This window comes from Chenopodium quinoa, unplaced genomic scaffold (assembly GCF_001683475.1).
Source record: "Chenopodium quinoa cultivar QQ74 unplaced genomic scaffold, ASM168347v1, whole genome shotgun sequence".
In the NCBI taxonomy this organism is placed as follows: domain Eukaryota; kingdom Viridiplantae; phylum Streptophyta; class Magnoliopsida; order Caryophyllales; family Amaranthaceae; genus Chenopodium; species Chenopodium quinoa.
Genome location: NW_018742881.1, coordinates 771,530 through 789,601, shown reverse-complemented (window position 1 = coordinate 789,601; position 18,072 = coordinate 771,530). Strand labels below are relative to the sequence as shown.

General features: G+C 34.7%; 2 protein-coding genes across 8 annotated transcripts; one reads left to right on the top strand and one right to left on the bottom strand.

Annotated features, from left to right (window-relative positions):
* Positions 1–256: 256 nt before the first annotated feature.
* On the top strand, positions 257–12,542 carry LOC110726730 (calcium-transporting ATPase 9, plasma membrane-type-like). Of its 5 annotated transcripts, none has more exons than XM_021906211.1 (34): positions 257–483; positions 940–1,197; positions 3,131–3,247; positions 3,355–3,394; positions 3,487–3,602; positions 3,678–3,809; positions 3,905–3,994; positions 4,211–4,280; positions 4,829–4,899; positions 5,018–5,101; positions 5,188–5,265; positions 5,345–5,416; positions 5,533–5,616; positions 5,696–5,778; positions 5,858–5,966; positions 6,034–6,089; positions 6,179–6,221; positions 6,766–6,849; positions 7,028–7,165; positions 7,346–7,411; positions 7,516–7,614; positions 7,828–7,938; positions 8,134–8,304; positions 8,962–9,021; positions 9,337–9,501; positions 9,602–9,718; positions 10,546–10,644; positions 10,746–10,883; positions 10,958–11,058; positions 11,190–11,235; positions 11,324–11,458; positions 11,553–11,660; positions 11,781–11,872; positions 12,117–12,542. In XM_021906211.1, the coding sequence occupies exons 2-34, from the start codon at positions 985–987 to the stop codon at positions 12,220–12,222; spliced, it is 3,294 nt and encodes a 1,097-aa protein (XP_021761903.1). In that variant the 5' UTR covers positions 257–483; positions 940–984; the 3' UTR covers positions 12,223–12,542. The 5 variants fall into 5 exon arrangements, with proteins under 5 accessions (XP_021761903.1, XP_021761904.1, XP_021761906.1 ...); XM_021906212.1 differs by having other exon boundaries at positions 863–1,197; XM_021906214.1 differs by lacking the exons at positions 257–483; positions 940–1,197 and adding an exon at positions 1,204–2,249.
* Positions 12,543–12,609: 67 nt separating this feature from the next.
* Positions 12,610–16,626, bottom strand: LOC110726731 (uncharacterized protein At1g04910-like). 3 transcript variants are annotated; one of them, XM_021906218.1, is made up of 6 exons: positions 16,123–16,626; positions 15,678–15,816; positions 15,488–15,552; positions 14,345–14,430; positions 13,374–13,950; positions 12,610–13,167 (listed from the first exon to the last, which is right to left on the bottom strand). In XM_021906218.1, exons 1-6 carry the CDS (start codon positions 16,312–16,314, stop codon positions 12,889–12,891), a joined length of 1,338 nt encoding a protein of 445 aa, XP_021761910.1. In that variant the 5' UTR covers positions 16,315–16,626; the 3' UTR covers positions 12,610–12,888. The 3 variants fall into 3 exon arrangements, with proteins under 3 accessions (XP_021761910.1, XP_021761909.1, XP_021761908.1); XM_021906217.1 differs by having other exon boundaries at positions 15,488–15,555; positions 16,123–16,625; XM_021906216.1 differs by having other exon boundaries at positions 15,488–15,558; positions 16,123–16,624.
* Positions 16,627–18,072: the final 1,446 nt, after the last annotated feature.

Here is an 18,072-nt window from a genome sequence, read left to right as displayed (position 1 = left end):
TTTATGAGAGAGGAAAATCAAGAGTTGAACTGAACTAATTGGAGCTGAACTGAACTGATTAGAGCTGAATTGAACTGAAATTAAGTAAATGTAAACAGACCCTTATTCTCTCTTATCTTATTTTTTCCCTCCATCACGGTGATGAAAAGAACATTAAAAAACGGAGGTATTCATCTTAATTTTTGTAATCGTGCGTACACGGGTTCCAGTACTGTACTGTACCTTTAAAGGCGCGAAATTAAGAAATTTCTGCGAAACTTCGTACAAAAAAGACTACTTCAACTAATGTATCAATTACCCACTGTCTATACTCTGAAGTGTAGCAAATCATCCATCAATTTTCATCGCATTCAACACCACTAACTCCACAACTAATATCAGTCCAACACTAAATCAAAAAAATCATCAAAGAAATGTTCTTTCAGAAAGAAACACAGAAGAAAAACCAGAGAGATTGGCGGCATAATTTTTGCTATGTTTGCGGTAAGTTTCTTTAACAAAATACCCACTAATAAATTTTAAATTTTGAATACAATGAAGCTAAATTCAGCGTTTTTATTTAAGTAAAACTGTTACTATTAATAGAATTAATTACATTTATTATGCAATTTAATACGTGTGTTATTTCTCCTGTATTTTCTCTCCTTCAGCCATTTTACACGTTTCTCTTATCTGGGATTTTTTTTTGTTTTTTTCGAATGATCCGGTTTTATTGTTGGTTAATATTCATCCAATAATTATTTTTGGGATTTTTTTTTTCAATTTTTTTTGGGGTTTGTATTTTTGTTTGGTTGTTTTTGGGTTGAGTAGGGGGTGGTGGCACTGGCTCTGAACTAATTTGTTTACCCCAAAAAAATTATAGGGCGGGTGCCATCTCTCCTTGAGAAGGCTCCTTAATTTTTTTTTTTTTGGGGTTTTTTATGATTTTATTTTGTGTAGTGACAAATAAAGAAATAGTTTGAGGAACAACAAGGGCTATTTATCATGGCGGGTGGTCTCGAGCCAACCGATACCAAGGAGATGTTGCCTCCCGGAAGTGTTGATGTTGAGGCCGGTGTTGCTTATGACAATGAACACGAATACGAGGCGGTCGAGAAGGAGGTGGATGAGGACGAGGAGGAGGAGGAGTATTTTGATGACCCTTTTGATATTGCCAATACTAAGAATGCACCACCTGAATCTCTTAGGCGTTGGAGGGTAATATTTTATTTGATGTTTTGTAGAAAAAAAAAATGTTTATATGTTACCCTTGTTACATGTAACATGATATTGTTTGTTATTGTGTGTTTGAGTTTAATGTAATTTAAATGGATTAAATGTAGAGTTAGATAATTGGATTGGATTGTATTAACTAGGAGAGGATGCCCATGTGATTTGGTTCACTGTGGTGTTTCAATCAATTTTGTGGTGATTGTGATGGTTATATGAAATTATGAATTAAGGAAGTTAGTGTTGAGGGGTGTACAAGACTCCAACAAACAAGTTGTATCCAATAAAAAAGACTCCAACAAACAAGACAATGATTGATGACAAGGATGATTTTTTTTAGAATTATCGCAGTAGTATTTAGAAAATGTTGTTTCTTTGAAGACGATCATTGTAGCCAAGCAACCATAACCACAAGATTCGCCTATTGTTTTCAAGAGACAACCATACGAGGCTGGATGGTTGCCTATTTGGTACAGGAGGGCCAATCCATACCTTTAGGAAGAAGAAGAAGAAAAAAGAGAGAACAGGGAGAAAAAGAAGGCATGTAGCCATAAAATAGAGGAGACTGAAAAATGTCAAGAAACAAAAAAAAAGTGGTATCTTACACATACATCGAAATTAACCGGAAAAAAGATACAAAAAAAAAAAGTTCTCATTTCAACAAAGTAGCATAGTATGTATGATGAAATACATACCCAGCAACGAATGGTTCTTCCTCTCAATTACTGTACACAGAAATTTTCTGGTTGCCTTAAGAGGTTTAAATGTATTATTTACCCCTAACATATCAAATATGCGGAGAAGTTGCTTTTATGAAAAGGTACCTAGGTTGCCATGAAGATGATACATCTTGAACAAAGATTTAAGATATTTGGGGTTTTTTCATGTGATGAGAGCTGTACATATTGGCTTTGCATATACTATCAACATATATATGATGCTTTGCAATCGTAGAGGGAGAAATTTCAGGTGTTGCAGTTGATGCATGGATCATGAAAAGATACATCTGGTTATTAGTGGTAGAAACAGACTGATAAAAGGTTCTTCCTTGACTCCTGTTTCCTCAGCAATATTATTTTTGGGTTGGAGAAGTGGAATTTGTGCTAGAGGATGGCAGTATATAACACAAACTTCTGCAAACAAGTTACGATTGGATTTAGTAAATCATTGTGTTATTGGACTTGTTTCTAGTGAGAAGTATCAATTTTGTAGATGGAAGTGTAATGTGGTCTACTGGAACATGAGAACTGAAATTGAGTAAACATACTTAACTTAGATGTTGATTTCTCAAAGTGAATTGCTGATTTTTGGGGTCATATAACAAATGCTGTTGCAAATAATCTTTCTACTTTATGAAAAGAAAATTCCCTTGCATCAAGATGACTTTGTTTATTTCTTACAAAAAGTTCATTATGTTTTAAATACCTGAAGAGCTTTTGACTAGTGAGCCGTTGATTTGATTTAAGCTAAAGAGTGGATTCTTCTTTTACACATGTATTCTCTAGATTTCAAGGTTTTCAGTTTCGCTTTGCATTCATCACTCGGACTTTCTAATGTTCTTCTAGTGATGATTATATTTCCTCGGTATGCTTTCCTCTAAGAGGTGAGACAGGAATTTTATTTTGGCATGACATTAGTAATTTAGTATAGTAATAGGTTTGAGAGAAGTTCAAGTTGAAGCAACATATGTAGTGTAATGGAGATTTTCCATCAATATTTTCCAAGAGCTTTGGGGGTAATGTCAACCATGTTGGCAATGGCTACTGGATTATATTACTTTGAATGAACATATTTAAGTAACCATGTTGTTATCCTTGACACAAACTTCTTTTTGTTGTGTTTCTGCCTTGTGTTATGGTGTCACAGTAGTTTATAAGGGTGTTTGGAACTTCATGTTTCTGATACATTTCCCTAATTGCAGCAAGCAGCACTTGTGCTAAATGCCTCCCGTCGATTTCGCTACACCTTGGATCTAAAGAAGGATGAAGAGAAAGAGCAAAGGAGAAGAATGATAAGAGCCCATGCACAAGTTGTGAGAGTAAGTATTACCAGACTTTTTTCCAAGATTGATGTACTTGTTTTTATTTTTGTTGTTTTAATGTAATATATTTTTCATTTTTGTTGTTCCTTCTGGTGGTTCATTAGGCAGCAATGCTTTTCAAATTGGCTGGGCAACGAGATATTGGTAATCCCTAGATCCTGTGCCACACAGCCTACTCTTACATTTTGATTCCTGTGACAGTTGCTTATTATGTTCTTTCCATGATATGCATTTAGTGCTAGACCCTTCATTGTCACCTCCAATATCAACTGGTGATTATGGAATTGGACTTGAACAACTTTCTACAATGGTCAGGGATAATAAACTTTCAGCTCTGGACGACTATGGAGGAGTAAGTAATATTATCTTCTTCTACCCTTCATGAAATTATAATTTTCTACTGACTTTACAACCTTGTGACTTTCAGGTTAAAGGGCTAGAAGATAAGCTTAGTACAAACTTAGAAACAGGAGTCTCAGGGGAGGTGGATGATATTGTAAAGCGAAAGAACTCATTTGGTTCAAATACATACCCTACCAAAAAGGGAAAGGGCTTCTGGGTAATCAGTTTGTCTACTTTTTATGTAAACAGTTCCAAAGCATTTTTCATTTTTTTCCGAAATTATTCTGATTAGTTAAAATCCTTGTTTTGCAGTCTTTTCTGTGGGAATCTTGGCAAGATTTGACCCTTATTATCTTAATCATAGCTGCAGTTGTATCACTAGCATTAGGGATTAAAACTGAGGTGAGCTTGTATTTCTGGACTTCTGAAAGAGTCTTTGAATACAAATAGCTCTCTTGGATCTGTTTCTTGTACAAAAGTATCTTACTTCTGTTTCTCTTGGGAATTATGTGTTATTGGCCTTCCGACAGTCATTGACTTATTAAGTAATCTATTGCTTTCCCCTAGTATTAATCTCCTCTCCAAGGCTGAAATTTTGACTCTAGTTTCTAAATGCAGGGTCTTAAGGAAGGATGGTATGATGGAGGAAGCATTGTTTTTGCAGTGTTGCTAGTCATATTTGTTACTGGTATGAATTTTGCCACTAAACCTTTTTATTTTTGTTGTAAATTGGTAGATGAGATGTAATGGCACAGAGGGAGTGGAGCTGGGTTTGAGATGTCATGGCTTTGATTTAGTGTTGTTGATGTTGAAGCTTACTCTGCAATCAACTCATTCTTGTTAATAAAAGCACCTAACTGTTGTTGGGTGCAAAAAAGTTGACAATGTTCCAAAACGAAGGTTTTAGATTAAAATAACTGGTTAGGTATGAAACTTTAATTTCTGCTCTTAGATCAATCTTGAAATTCTTTTGGTGGGAATGCAAGTCGGGGGTTGGGGGGGGGGGGGGAGGAGATGGATATGGATACTGAGTTTCTGACATCTTTTTAGATATGCCTGTGCATATCATTGGTTCCAGGCTTGCTTGTTTAGTTCATTAATGTACATTTTGTTTAGTCATTGCCTGCACAGTTTCAATTTATATGTCGTAAACTTGAAATTATTATCTCTCCTGCTTCAAATATATGATATGAGTAACTGCTTTTATTCATTCAACTTAATTTGATTTATGAACAGCCATCAGTGATTATCGACAATCTCTTCAGTTTAAAAATTTAAACGCAGAGAAAAGGAATATTCAGCTAGAGGTGTGTGATTCTGTAACAAAACATACAGCATTTTATATGTCTTACTTATTCCTTATACAAATTTATTGGGTTTATAATATTTTTGCACCTATCTAATCGCACAATGTTGTCAATGCAGGTGATTAGAGGTGGCAGAAGGGAAAAGATCTCTATATTTGACATTGTTGTTGGTGATGTTGTGCCTCTTAAAATTGGAGACCAGGTGCACATAGTTACTTTGTCTGTTTACTTGCTGAATTTAGCATAACTTGAGAATACTAACTTTAACTTCTTATTTTGTGAACCGAGGTCCCTGCTGATGGAGTCTTCATATCTGGTCACTCCTTGGCGATTGATGAATCCAGCATGACTGGAGAAAGCAAGATTGTAAGCCGGTTAGACCACTTAAAAATTATTTTGGTATTGCTAATTTGATATTTTTCAAGATGTATGCCTCTTTTCACAGGTTCATAAGGACAAAAAGTCACCCTTTCTTTTAGCCGGTTGTAAAGTGGCAGATGGCTTTGGATATATGCTGGTATGAGTTATTTTTTGTATTCATTAATTGTTATCAATTGAGTCTTAATATTGGGTAATTTATATTCTATGATGTTTTGCATTGGTTTGAGCATTAGCTACTTTTACTGGTATTAGATTACTGGTGTTGGAATTAATACCGAGTGGGGATTGCTGATGGCGAGTATCTCGGAAGACACTGGTGAAGAAACCCCTTTGCAGGTTTTTTTTTTTCCCTTTCCCTTTGCCTCTAGTTTGTTTTCAGAAGAGTTGGGCTTTTAATAACACATATGTTAATTAGGTGCGATTAAATGGGGTGGCAACTTTTATAGGCATAGTCGGGCTTTCTGTTGCTGTAGCTGTCCTGGCCATTCTGGTGCTACGGTAAGTATTATATGCATCAGTTTACTGACTAGTGGAACATCGTCCAGTGGAAGTTGTAACTTTAAGGATATTCTTGCAGATATTTTACTGGCCACACCAAGGATCCGGATGGTAAAGTGCAATTTGTTGGGGGTAAAACAAGCTTTAGTGAAGCAGTTGATGGAGTGATTGAGATTTTCACCATTGCGGTAAGATTATTTCTTCTGATGTTCACCTAATATAGTGGTTCATGTTTTTGACCATCGCACATTTCAGGTCACGATTGTGGTTGTTGCAGTGCCTGAAGGACTCCCCTTAGCTGTTACTTTAACGTAAGAGTGTTGTTTTTCTTTTTTCCATCTTGGTTATTTTTGGGTTTTCTTGGTGTCTCATTATTTATTTTTGTTATCTTTCCTGACAGCCTAGCTTATTCAATGCGCAAAATGATGGCAGATAAAGCCCTAGTATGTTTTTTTTGCTTTCCTTTTTATGCATCTGTAATTTGGGAATGTACTTGTAATGTGCATCCCAGAAATTTGCTTAAACGTGGAAATAGAATCCCACTTTCAGTTCATGTTGTTTAGTTTACTCGTTAAGACACTATATGTGTTGTATGTATCTGCATGATATCGGATTGATATGTATTGATATCTGTATTATGTTAAAAACTTGAATCTTAACAATTCACTGCTTTGATATTTGAAAAGGTTTTGTTGATCGTGCTTCTTGACTACCAATTAATAGAGCATAACTGGCAGGATGCACACTTAGTCATTATTTTCTATAAGGATTTTTTACGCTATAGTTTATAATTTATCTGTTTTAAGCCTCACGGTTATTCTAAATTTCATTGTGAAATATTGATAACCTAATGTATGTGTATAAGTCTTGAGTAGCAATTTTGGTTTATTGTCATGTCAATGAGCTTTACTTGATTTTTCATAGAAGTTTCAGGTTCGTTTGATTGCTGTATAACAATTATATCCTTTTATTTATTTGTTTTTACAGGTGCGAAGGCTTTCAGCTTGTGAAACTATGGGTTCTGCAACTACTATTTGCAGTGATAAAACTGGAACACTAACATTAAATCAGGTGTGTATTGGCTCATATATCTGTAGCTTCATACATAATTATTGGTTTTTACTCTTTACTATTGCAATGGGTTGAGAAGAAGATAGCTTTAAGTTCTTTATTAATTAGTGAAGAGGGGAGCATGTGGAGAAAGCCTTCTGTAATTGTTTAAATAGTGCGCTGATTTATTTTCTTATAGATGACCGTAGTGGAAGCCTATGCTGGTAAAAAGAAGTTGAATCCACCAAGTGATGCTTCCCAGATGAAGAAGGAGCTTTCAACTCTTGTAATAGAAGGTGTTGCAGTTAATACCACTGGTAGTGTTTTTGCTCCTAAGGTATGATCTTTTTTCATACTTTTCTTTCTTGTTTTTGACAAGTTCGTATTTAAGTAATGGAATTCTGTTGCTTTAATAAGTGCAACAGAAAGGAATTCACTCATAGGCATACTTTCTATAGTTTTCCCTCTTTCATTTGATATCTAAAATGATGTTAGCTTCTATTAATCTCTTCCACAGGAGGGTGGCAATGTAGAAGTTTCTGGATCTCCCACAGAAAAGGCTATTTTGTCATGGGGAGTAGAGGTATATCTTTAATAAATTATATGAATTCAGTAGCTTATTTCCAAAACATGTTTATTCCCTTATATTATTTATACTTATCCTGTAAATTTGTCATATATTCAAAGATGGGCATGAAGTTTGATGCTGTGAGATCAGAAGCCATTATTCTCCATGTATGCCCGTTCAATTCAGAGAAAAAGCGTGGTGGAGTTGCATTGCAGCTGGTACTTGCCTCCCTGCATTTCTCTGTTTTAAATTTACTCTATTAGATAGATATGCTGTGTGTTACTGACCTTACTGTTTTCTAAGTTAAACAGTACATATTGCTCTATGTATATAATCCCTCATTTAAGACTCCGAACTATTTACTATATTACCTATTATCTAACTACTGTTCTTATGCTGTTTTAAGATTCTAACTTTTAATATTGTTGCAGTCGAACTCTGATGTTCATATTCACTGGAAAGGGGCAGCTGAGATGGTTCTCTCTTCATGCACACATTTTTTTGACCTGGATGGCTGTGTGCAACCTATTAAAAATGAAATGGTATTGATTACTCTTATGTAGCTTATTTAGCTGAAGATAAGTTTTCCTTCAAAAATTGCGTTTACAGTTCTCTTGGATTGAGTTGTGTAAAATTGTGTGATTGAATCTTGATGCAAAGTATATAGTCCTCTTTAAAATCAGCTGTTAATATTACTATGCACCTCTGGGCACTTACAGTGTAAATTTTTTCTGCAGTCATTTTTTAAAGGAATCATTGATGATATGGCAGCAAAAAGTTTGCGATGTGTCGCCTTTGCCTATAGACCTTATGACAGAAATGATGTTCCAAATACCAATGAGGAGGAGCTAGAACAATGGACCCTACCAGAGGATGACCTGATTTTGCTAGCAATTGTTGGCATAAAGGTATAGATGTGAATGAAGTACTTTGCTGCAGACGAAATTATATGCTAAGAAAGAGTTATTTCTAGAATTGATTTCTTCACTCACAATTGTATGCCTTTGAATATAGTAGAAAGCTGCAAATAATCTATATAATTTTACCATCTGTTCTTAGAAGACTGATATAATCTGCGTTTAATATAAATAACACTATCATCTGTTTCACACTATAAGACTCTGATCTGATCTGCCTTTTATAACACTGATTGTCATAAGAAGTATGTCTAATGTAAGATTGAAAGCATTGTGATTGCGTTTAAGTGATGTTAGAATGGTAGCAATAGCTGATCGAAGATTTGGAAAGGGAAACACCTGGGAGAAATTTGAATGTACTGTGTATTTTTTTGTTCATAAATTGCTCAAAGTTCTCATAAAATGTAGAGATGGGGATGTATTCCATTGACTCTTTACTAGTTCATTCAGTGTCTTTATCAGTTATGCGATTGTTAAAAATCTGATATGATAGCTAAACTGACTGTAACACTGCTGAAGGACATAAACTCTTAGAGGACTGAGACTCTTTCTTGCATTTTATTATGAATCTCAATTGATAAAGCCAAGGATTTCAGAAATTTTGAATTCCAAATTTCTTTAATGTTACTGTCTAATTTGCTTGTGTAGGATCCTTGTCGGCCTGGTGTTGATGAAGCTGTGAGACTCTGTGCAGCTGCTGGTGTGAAGGTACAATATTCTTTGATATCTGGATTTATAGGATACATTATTGTGAGCTTAAATGAATGATAAAAGATAACTATATTGTGAGTGAGAAGTAAAATTAATTCACGTAAAAATGAGATGGGGGAACCTTTTTAATGCTTTGTATAGTTCCGCCAAAGTTGGGGAAACCATCTGTTTTTAATTTTTCTTCAGTAACTCCAATGGGATAGCTAATACAGGCAGCAAGATTGGCACTGATTTTCTCTACTATGAAGAGAACTAAAAGACTCGATAATACTTTCACATTCAGCATTTAATTAAATTGAATTGCAACAACAGGTCCGCATGGTAACTGGGGATAACATTCAAACAGCAATAGCAATTGCTACAGAGTGTGGGATTCTTTCTCCAGGTGCTGATACTACAGAACCTGTGGTCATTGAAGGGAGAGCGTTCCGTGCACTTTCAGAAAAAGAACAAGAGGAAGTTGCCAAAAAAATAACAGTATGTCTGAATGGCATGAACATTTTATCTTATTTATGACTAATCTCTTCCTTCTCAATATAGAAATAATATTCTAAGCCTTTTTCTTTCTTGTATACAGGTGATGGGAAGATCATCTCCAAATGACAAACTACTGCTTGTGCGTGCTTTACGCAAAGGAGGTGATGTTGTAGCTGTCACAGGAGATGGCACAAACGATGCCCCTGCTCTTAATGAGGTATTTCCCTGGCCTTCAAGTAAATAGTTCTCTTTGCTTTTATTTCTTACACTTTACTCTTTTATAAGAGGACTGGGGTTAAATTTATGTAACAAAATATGAGCTTCCTTAAAGGATTCCTTATATCCTATGGGAAAAGATGATGTTTGTTGTTGCTTGCTTCTTTCATTGAAACCCTCCTTGCTGCTTTGATATCGTATTGGATTGAACATCTTATGAATTCACCAAAGTAAATACTTAGATGTGTAGGACGGTTTCACTCTGGGTTTTTTTTTTTATTATTTTTTTTTTATTTATAAATTTAAGTATTTCTATAATCATAGTTGTCCTACAGATCTGGTATGTAATTTTTATTATGGCAACTTAGATGGAAAGTTGGAATAATAAAGTCTACGTGATCTCCTTAGTTTAAAGAGCGGCATTCCAATTATCTAAGTTACAAGTTAAAGTATGAAAATTATGATTTCATTACTCTTATTATATCAGAACTTATGAGGATATATTTATAATTCATTGCTGAAAATACATGTCAATTATTATAACACATCAACTATAGAGTACAACTTAATGAAACTGTTCAAAGTAGTTTATTTCAATTGATAGTCATAAATGTTTAATATAGGTGATCCTGCTCACTCATTACTGTGTAAAGTCTTATCAGGAAGGTTGATTTATTTTTTAAGCTTGAAATTGATGTTAGTTCATTTTATATGAGTTGAAGTATCTATTAAGCAAATATTTTTTGTGATTTTACTGTTTTAGTCATTTTTAAGCCATTCAGTCTCAAAAATTCTGCCATGTTTAGTTGATGTTACCTCGTACTTTAGGCAGATATTGGTCTTTCCATGGGCATTTCCGGTACAGAAGTCGCTAAAGAAAGCTCTGACATCATTATCTTGGACGATAATTTTTCATCAGTTGTAAAGGTAGTGTAACATGTATCACTTAGCTTTTCATGTAGTCTTTCAAGAAAAGAACTTACTGGAGGTCTGGTAGAGTAAGCAACTGAAGATTTATATGAATACAGGTTGTACGTTGGGGACGTTCTGTGTATGCAAATATTCAAAAGTTTATACAATTCCAGCTTACCGTAAATGTTGCAGCACTTATTATTAATGTTGTCGCTGCTGTTTCCTCGGGCAGTATACCTCTTAATGCTGTGCAGGTAGCGTTTCTTGCTCTCCTTTCTCTTGTACTAATTCCCACTATCTCTATAAAATGTTTATGCTGTTGATGCAGCTTTTGTGGGTAAATCTCATCATGGATACTTTGGGAGCACTTGCACTAGCCACTGAGCCACCAACTAACCAGCTCATGCGCAGAGCTCCAGTTGGCAGAAGGTTTTATTTTGAATTTAGATTCACTGATTGATTCTTGAATAATAATCATATTTTTGTTTTTGATATTCTTTAAAATCCTGCACTATCGTAAAGTCGATCTATGGTGATTATGACATCCTTTCTATGTTTAGGGAGCCTCTGGTTACGAACGTCATGTGGAGGAATCTAATTGTACAGGTAAATATCTCTCCATCTTAAGCTCCTAGTAATTTTTTAGAAATGCGCGTGGTACCAAGGTTATCACAACATTGCTTTGGTCTTGCAGGCGCTATATCAAGTTGCTATCCTCCTTGCTTTCAACTTTGGTAGCAGCAATTTTTCTTTGTTAAAAGAAGGCAACCTTGAGCATCAGAATAAGTTGAAGAATACATTGATTTTCAATGCATTTGTTCTGTGTCAAGTAAGCTGTAAACTTCGGAATTAGTAGATCTGTTCTTAGTTCACCAATCTATTGAGATGTAAAATTGGAGCCTAATTTCCTTTTCATGCTGCAGTTGTTTAATGAGTTCAATGCTCGGAAGCCAGATGAATTGAACGTCTTCAAGGGTATAACTAGCAATCACCTGTTCATGGGGATTATCGGAGTTACATTTGTGCTTCAGGTGGGTGGTTCTGCTGCTGTTTTTTGCTTAATTTTTTTTTTCAATTTCTGTACCTCCTTGCCATGTCCATCTTAGTGTCACTAGTCCTGATTCTAATAAGCTGCCTTTCACCTTCAACAGATAGTCATCATTGAATTCCTTGGGAAGTTCACAACAACTGTTAGACTGAACTGGAAACTGTGGCTTCTTTCAGTTGCCATCGGCCTGTTCAGGTTGGTATATTTTCGCTAAGAACCTAGCTAATTGCTTTAACCGTTTATTGGCATATAACATAAATCGAAGTGTTCATATTGTTCATACATGACTTAAAGTTTACTCATTTACAAAATTTTAGAACATTTTATCCCATTTAGTTGCGCGACTAGTTGGGGAATAAAAACTTCTTGAAAGGTTGCAGTCATGCAATTAAGCTATGAGTTTCGGAATATCTAATTCTTTTTCTTTACTTTTTTTCAGCTGGCCTCTGGCTGTTATTGGAAAGTTCATACCAGTTCCAAAGACGCCCTTGTCCAAAATGTTAAGGAGGCCATTCCAACGATTCAGAACTGCACGTAATGCGTAAAAAAATATGACTATTTTTGGTAACATACAGAAAGAATCCAGGAGCCAAAGTATGTCAAGCTAAGCTTCCACCATCTGCTTTCCTGCAGTGAGCAACGATCTTTCACTACGGAAAGCCAAGCGACATTCTTGCAAGCAATCGTTTTAGGAGGAAGACAAGTATGAGTATAACTCGAACTCCCATTTTCTACAAGTCTAGCAACATTTGTGCTGATATTTTCTGTAAAAACAACACTGACAGCTGAACAAAGTGTAAATGCAAATATGGCAGTAAATACTATTTGACTGGTATAGTTTTTTCTTGTTTGAAATTTTGATTTATAATTCCAGAATTGATGTTATTCTTTTCTTACAAAAGTTTAATTTTGATTTAGCAAGGGCACAAAAATCTGGCATGTCATGTCATAAAGCCACAAACTGAACCAAACTAACATGTTGAAATCACACTGTTTACAAATCACTACAATACAACTTAAATAAATATATTACAAGCTGTATCTCTAAAGATCAAGTAACCTCGAGTTTTCCTGAGGTTACCCTGAATTTAAGTATGAAAAATCACTCAACCATTGACTATCAAAATGGTTAAACTCACCTGTTTTATCAGAATTCTGAACACTATTATGAAAGGTATGGCCAATATTTTGTCTCTGGTTCTGAAAAACTATCAGCAGAAACATGAATAAGCCAAGTGGTTCTGCTTGGTGACATAGTGAGAAAGGTAGTTATCTGGGGAAGCAGAAGAGCCAGGTATATCAGCTGGAACGAGTATTTGTGTTTTGCCAGAAGAGATCCTCTTCCCAGCAACATTGGCATAGAATAGGCCAGAAATGGCTGGTACAAAAACATCGCTTTCAGAACAGATGTAGTAATCGACAACTTCTTCTAGTGTAGGTGCTTCTGGATTAAGGAATTGGTCCTTTTTATCCATAGGCATTATTCCCTCCTGCAATAATTGGCAACGGCAAACGCTAGTTAGATCAAATTTGCATACTAACAATATTGTTCGCATTGTGAAGAATAGTACCATGTTTTTAATATGCATTAGAGGTCTTAATTTAGTGGTTTCGGTTGGAAATGTTGGTTACGCACTACAGGCCGTTGTACTTAATAAGTTAATATTACCAAAATAAGAGAATTCCAAGAAGTTACCTTTGTGTAAGTTCTGGGAAAGAGCTCCTTTAGTGTGTCTAGACTGCTGTCCCATCTTGATTGTGTCAAATAGATTGTGGTATCCTTGCCAAAACCAATTTTTCTTAAAAAAGTAGCAATTTCTCCGGCATTAAAACAACTTTTTGTAGCAGAACCACTTTTGTCTTTGCAACCCTTCTTTTCTAATACATCAACCCTCAAATCCACAGCTACAAAGCGGCCGTCTGACTTTCGACTCAATGTTCTCAATCGCTCCACCATTGAGTCCACGACACCACGAACTTCTGGTTGCAACTCTAAAGTCCCAAACATTGCCATGCATGCAGCAGCATCAATTTCAGTTTTTGTTTTATCTTTTTTCATATTTACTGATGGAAAATAAGTAGCTAGCCTGATGTTGCCCTTTTCCCTGAACACTGGTTCAATATTTTCGGCAATGTGTTCTTTGGTAACACGATTAGGAACCTTCACAACAGCAAGTTTTTTTGTTGATATTGAAGGAGGTTGCTTCACTACCCTGACCACCCCATTCAAGCTAGTTGTAAATTTCTGAGAATCATAGACGTCATCAAAATCCCTGCAATCGGAATGGTGGAAAAGTCAATAAGTGTACATAAATATAAAAAAAAAGGCTACACTTCTGCTAGATTTCCATACTTTTCCCGTATTAAACTAATCATGCATGAGGATTAATACACGGCCGGAGCGTGCAATTTGCCACTTCCAAAGCTATTTAGCAAGTAATAGTTTCATTTAAAAGTTTTCTCCTCTGTGCAATGATAAAATTCTTCATACCTAAATTCCACACTTCAGGTTCCCAAGGTACTACAGAGTATTTTGGAATGGAAAGCAGAACCAAATATGCAGCACAATGGAAAGGAAGAGCCAACATAACATTGATACTGTCAACAGCATGAAAAGAAGAACACAACGAAAGAAAACGAGTTATGTTACAAAAATTGATTACCGACCTCTTGTCCCCCAACTTGCTTCCCCTAATATCAGGAACTACAAGAGTTGCACCGAGGTTTCTTGCCACTACCACCGCATCAGCAATCTGTGTCAAAGGAAATTTTACTGCATGAGACTCAATCAATTATTGAGATTAATACAATTATACAACTACAACATAATAATGTCTGAATTGGTGAATGTATGTTGGCAGACTTTGCCCAACTCTAATTACATTATCAACTCACAAAACTGAAGAGAAGCATTGCCATGTTTCCAATTAAACCAACTAACAACCTAAATACAGGTTTCTGGCTGCAAACATTTGATTCTCCAGGCATGTCAATATGAGGGATCCAACACCCAATCTAAATGCGACACCACTGTGTATAATTCCGATTACAAATCTGGTAACAGAAGCACATCATAAGCTTATAAAAAGTAGAAAGCTACGTTTAAAGAGTAGTAGGATATTCTCGACCTAGATATCCTACTAAACACAATTAGGAGCAGTTCAGATTCTAAGTTTCTAACGAGTGTGCATGACAGCATAAACCTACAAGTTTTGTAACACAGTTCAGAGACAAGAACAGCAGTAAGGGTAACAATGATTACCCAGCAGAAGTCTCCTATAGTTGGTGACTTGGTGGTGTTGGGAATTTACAAGTTTTAGAAAGACGATAGAGACCATAGGCCTAGGTGACAAATTGACACTCCAAGGTTTAATTAGCTGATTTCGATTGGAATAAAAAATCTCTTTTTCACCAATGTGTATTGATGGTGATTTTCCCAGAACTTCAGATGGCCGCAAAAGCTACAAACTTAAGATTAATTGAGCTACCCCAACAAGATTCTAGGACAAATTCTTGTACATGACAAAACATTTAACTCTAACAAACAAGGAAACTCATCTTCTTTTTATAATTCTATCATATTCCATACTGCAACAAGAAAGTAATGAGATTGATCAAAATTATTGATCAGTCAACATCCAAACTAAAACAAAATTTAGAGATTATAGTATACAATAATTAAATACATAAATCACCCACCAATTTAAGGGCAAAATTAATTGCAATTTCAACAAGAGCTTTATGACATCATTAATTGCAATTTCAAGAACTTTGAAAATAAATAAAAGGAGGTGGAATCTGGTTAGTCACCTGTGAGACATGGTATTCTGGACCATCTGTCAAGGAGAAAGTAACATATCCCTCAGATTGGTCTCCTTCTTCTGTAAGAAAAAAAAAATGAAGAAATTAATATTATGACATCATAATTCCATTTTTCTGAGATCCAAATATTAAATCAAATTCATAACTTTTTGAAGTTTCAGAGTTCAGAAATTAATACCCAAACTTGGTTGGGCCCAACAAGGTTTAAGCTCAGGAGCATCTTCCTTCCATAGACCACTGCTATCAACTTCAACAACAGATTGTTCTGCATACTTGGATTCTTCAAATTGGGTTTTTGAAGTTGATGACATCCTCACCTTTATAATATAAAATAAATGCAAAACTATAAGATCTCAATAATTCTATTAATCTACCAAAACCAAATTAAATAAGTACATAAGGCTAAAAATTCTAATCATTTTACTATTCGATGGTTAGATGTCGACTAGCTTAGTTGGTTTAAGTCTCGGGGGTGGTATCCAAGACATGGGATCGAATCATGTCTACATCATTGTCAATTTTGTAATGTATAGAACAGATTTCTGACATTTTTACAGGAAAATTAACAAAACCCATCAAGTAAAAACCACAATTTAATGAAAAGATTGAAAAATTAAACCCACCTGAGAATTGGAATGAAAATGGTCTCTTCTAATCATATGAGCAAGCATAACAAACATGGTGACAGTAAGAAACCCAGCAAGAATCTGTCTTGGATCCACCATAATACTTGAGATCCAATTTCCAAACCCAAAAAGACAATTTGATGATTCCTTCTTTTTATCCCTTGGATAATCTCTCTCAGATCTCTGCATTTTCTAAATCTGTAAAAAGAAATTAAACAACAAAAAAAGCCCAACAAACCCCTGAAATAAAGATTGCAACTTTATGCAAAATTTCAGCAAAAAAACATTGGAATTCAATGTGTTAATGAATGGATTAATTGGTTGCTTTGAAATTGAAATAAATGATGAAAATGAGGAGAGAGAAAATGGTAGGGAAGAAGTTGAGTTAAGTAGAGTAGAGCAGGTGAGGTGGGAGCAGAAGAAGAAGGATGAGCAAAAGAGTGAGTGAAGTAAGACTTTGAAGAAAGACCACCACCGACACCTCAACAATATTCACAACAACTTGTTTTGTTTGTTTGTTTATTTATTAAAACTTTGCAAATTTTTAACATACAATACTACTACTGTATGAGTATATCCTGGCGTCTTTGTCGTCAATCCTAACCCGACCTAAATCTCTATTATATACTCGGGTTATTTTTTCTTATTCTACTTTTATTACATATACGAGTATCTTGCAAGATTTAACTTCATGTACAATTCTGCAAATAGGGTCCTAGAATTTTTTTGGTGGGGTTTTGTTATAATGGTCGTAATTTGGTTATTCGTAAATGGTTTTGAAATCTTAAAGTGTACTCCGTATGTGTCTTTTATGATGTTCGTTAATTTTTAGCTCTTATTAAATATCACCGTTCAAGACTTTCTGGAAAACCTGATTAAGGTATGATTATGATCCTTGATTAAGATACTACATTAAGTGGGATTAGTGCATTTAGATTGGGTTAAAAAGTCGTAATCATAACAAGAATGTAGATTGCAATAATTTTTTTAACCTTCACTGAATTCCATGGAAAGCATTGACATCGATTATGTGTAAATTTCAAGATATCAAGTACACCATTTTCTGTTTTTACTGCTTTACTTTTGGTAAATAAGGGTAACCTTTTTCCTTTTTTATTTTCTTCCATTTTTTTACTTGTTTTTTCTTTTGGTTTTTCCTTTTCTTTTTACTGAATATAAATTATCAACGCAAATGTCCTTCACGTTGTACTTTATGCAGCATAAGGCGTAACACTTTACCCCATTTTATTCTGCTTCCCTGACATCAGAGACTAGTAAATATACTGCTCAAAATTGTATGCATATGTAAAACGTTATTATAGTATAATAAGATTACAGTTTATGATTAATAACAGCCATATATACATTTATAATGACAGTTATGACACTATTCGTAACGGAATATGACTTTTAAGGAATTCTGTTTTATTTGTCTTAAGATCTTAACTAATCTCTATGCATTTAAGCGTATATTATAATAATATGACACTATTCATAACGGAACATGACTTTACAAAGAATGGTCACTTGAGTACTTGACATTAGGATATGTCATCAATCTCGATTTTGTATGAAAAATACGGCGGAATCAAAAAAAATGAATTTGTTACTTGGCCTTTTAATTGGAAAAATTAAGGTGTGATAAGCATTATTAGGGAATAAAAACATTGAAGTGAAGGCTGAATAAGATATATAATTAATGCAAAGAACATTAAAACTTTCACATGAAGATAAGTAGATAAGTAATTCAGTAATCCTTGTTAATTGTTCTTCTCTGCTTGTGACATTGGACCATGTCTCAACCATATATATCTTTATGTTAACTGAAATTTAGGGAAGTTAATAATGATTGCTTAATTATTACTCAATTAAGATAGTAATTGTTTTTCAATCATAGGTCATACCATGCTTTCATAAAAGAGTAAAGTGTCCTTAATTTAATATTTT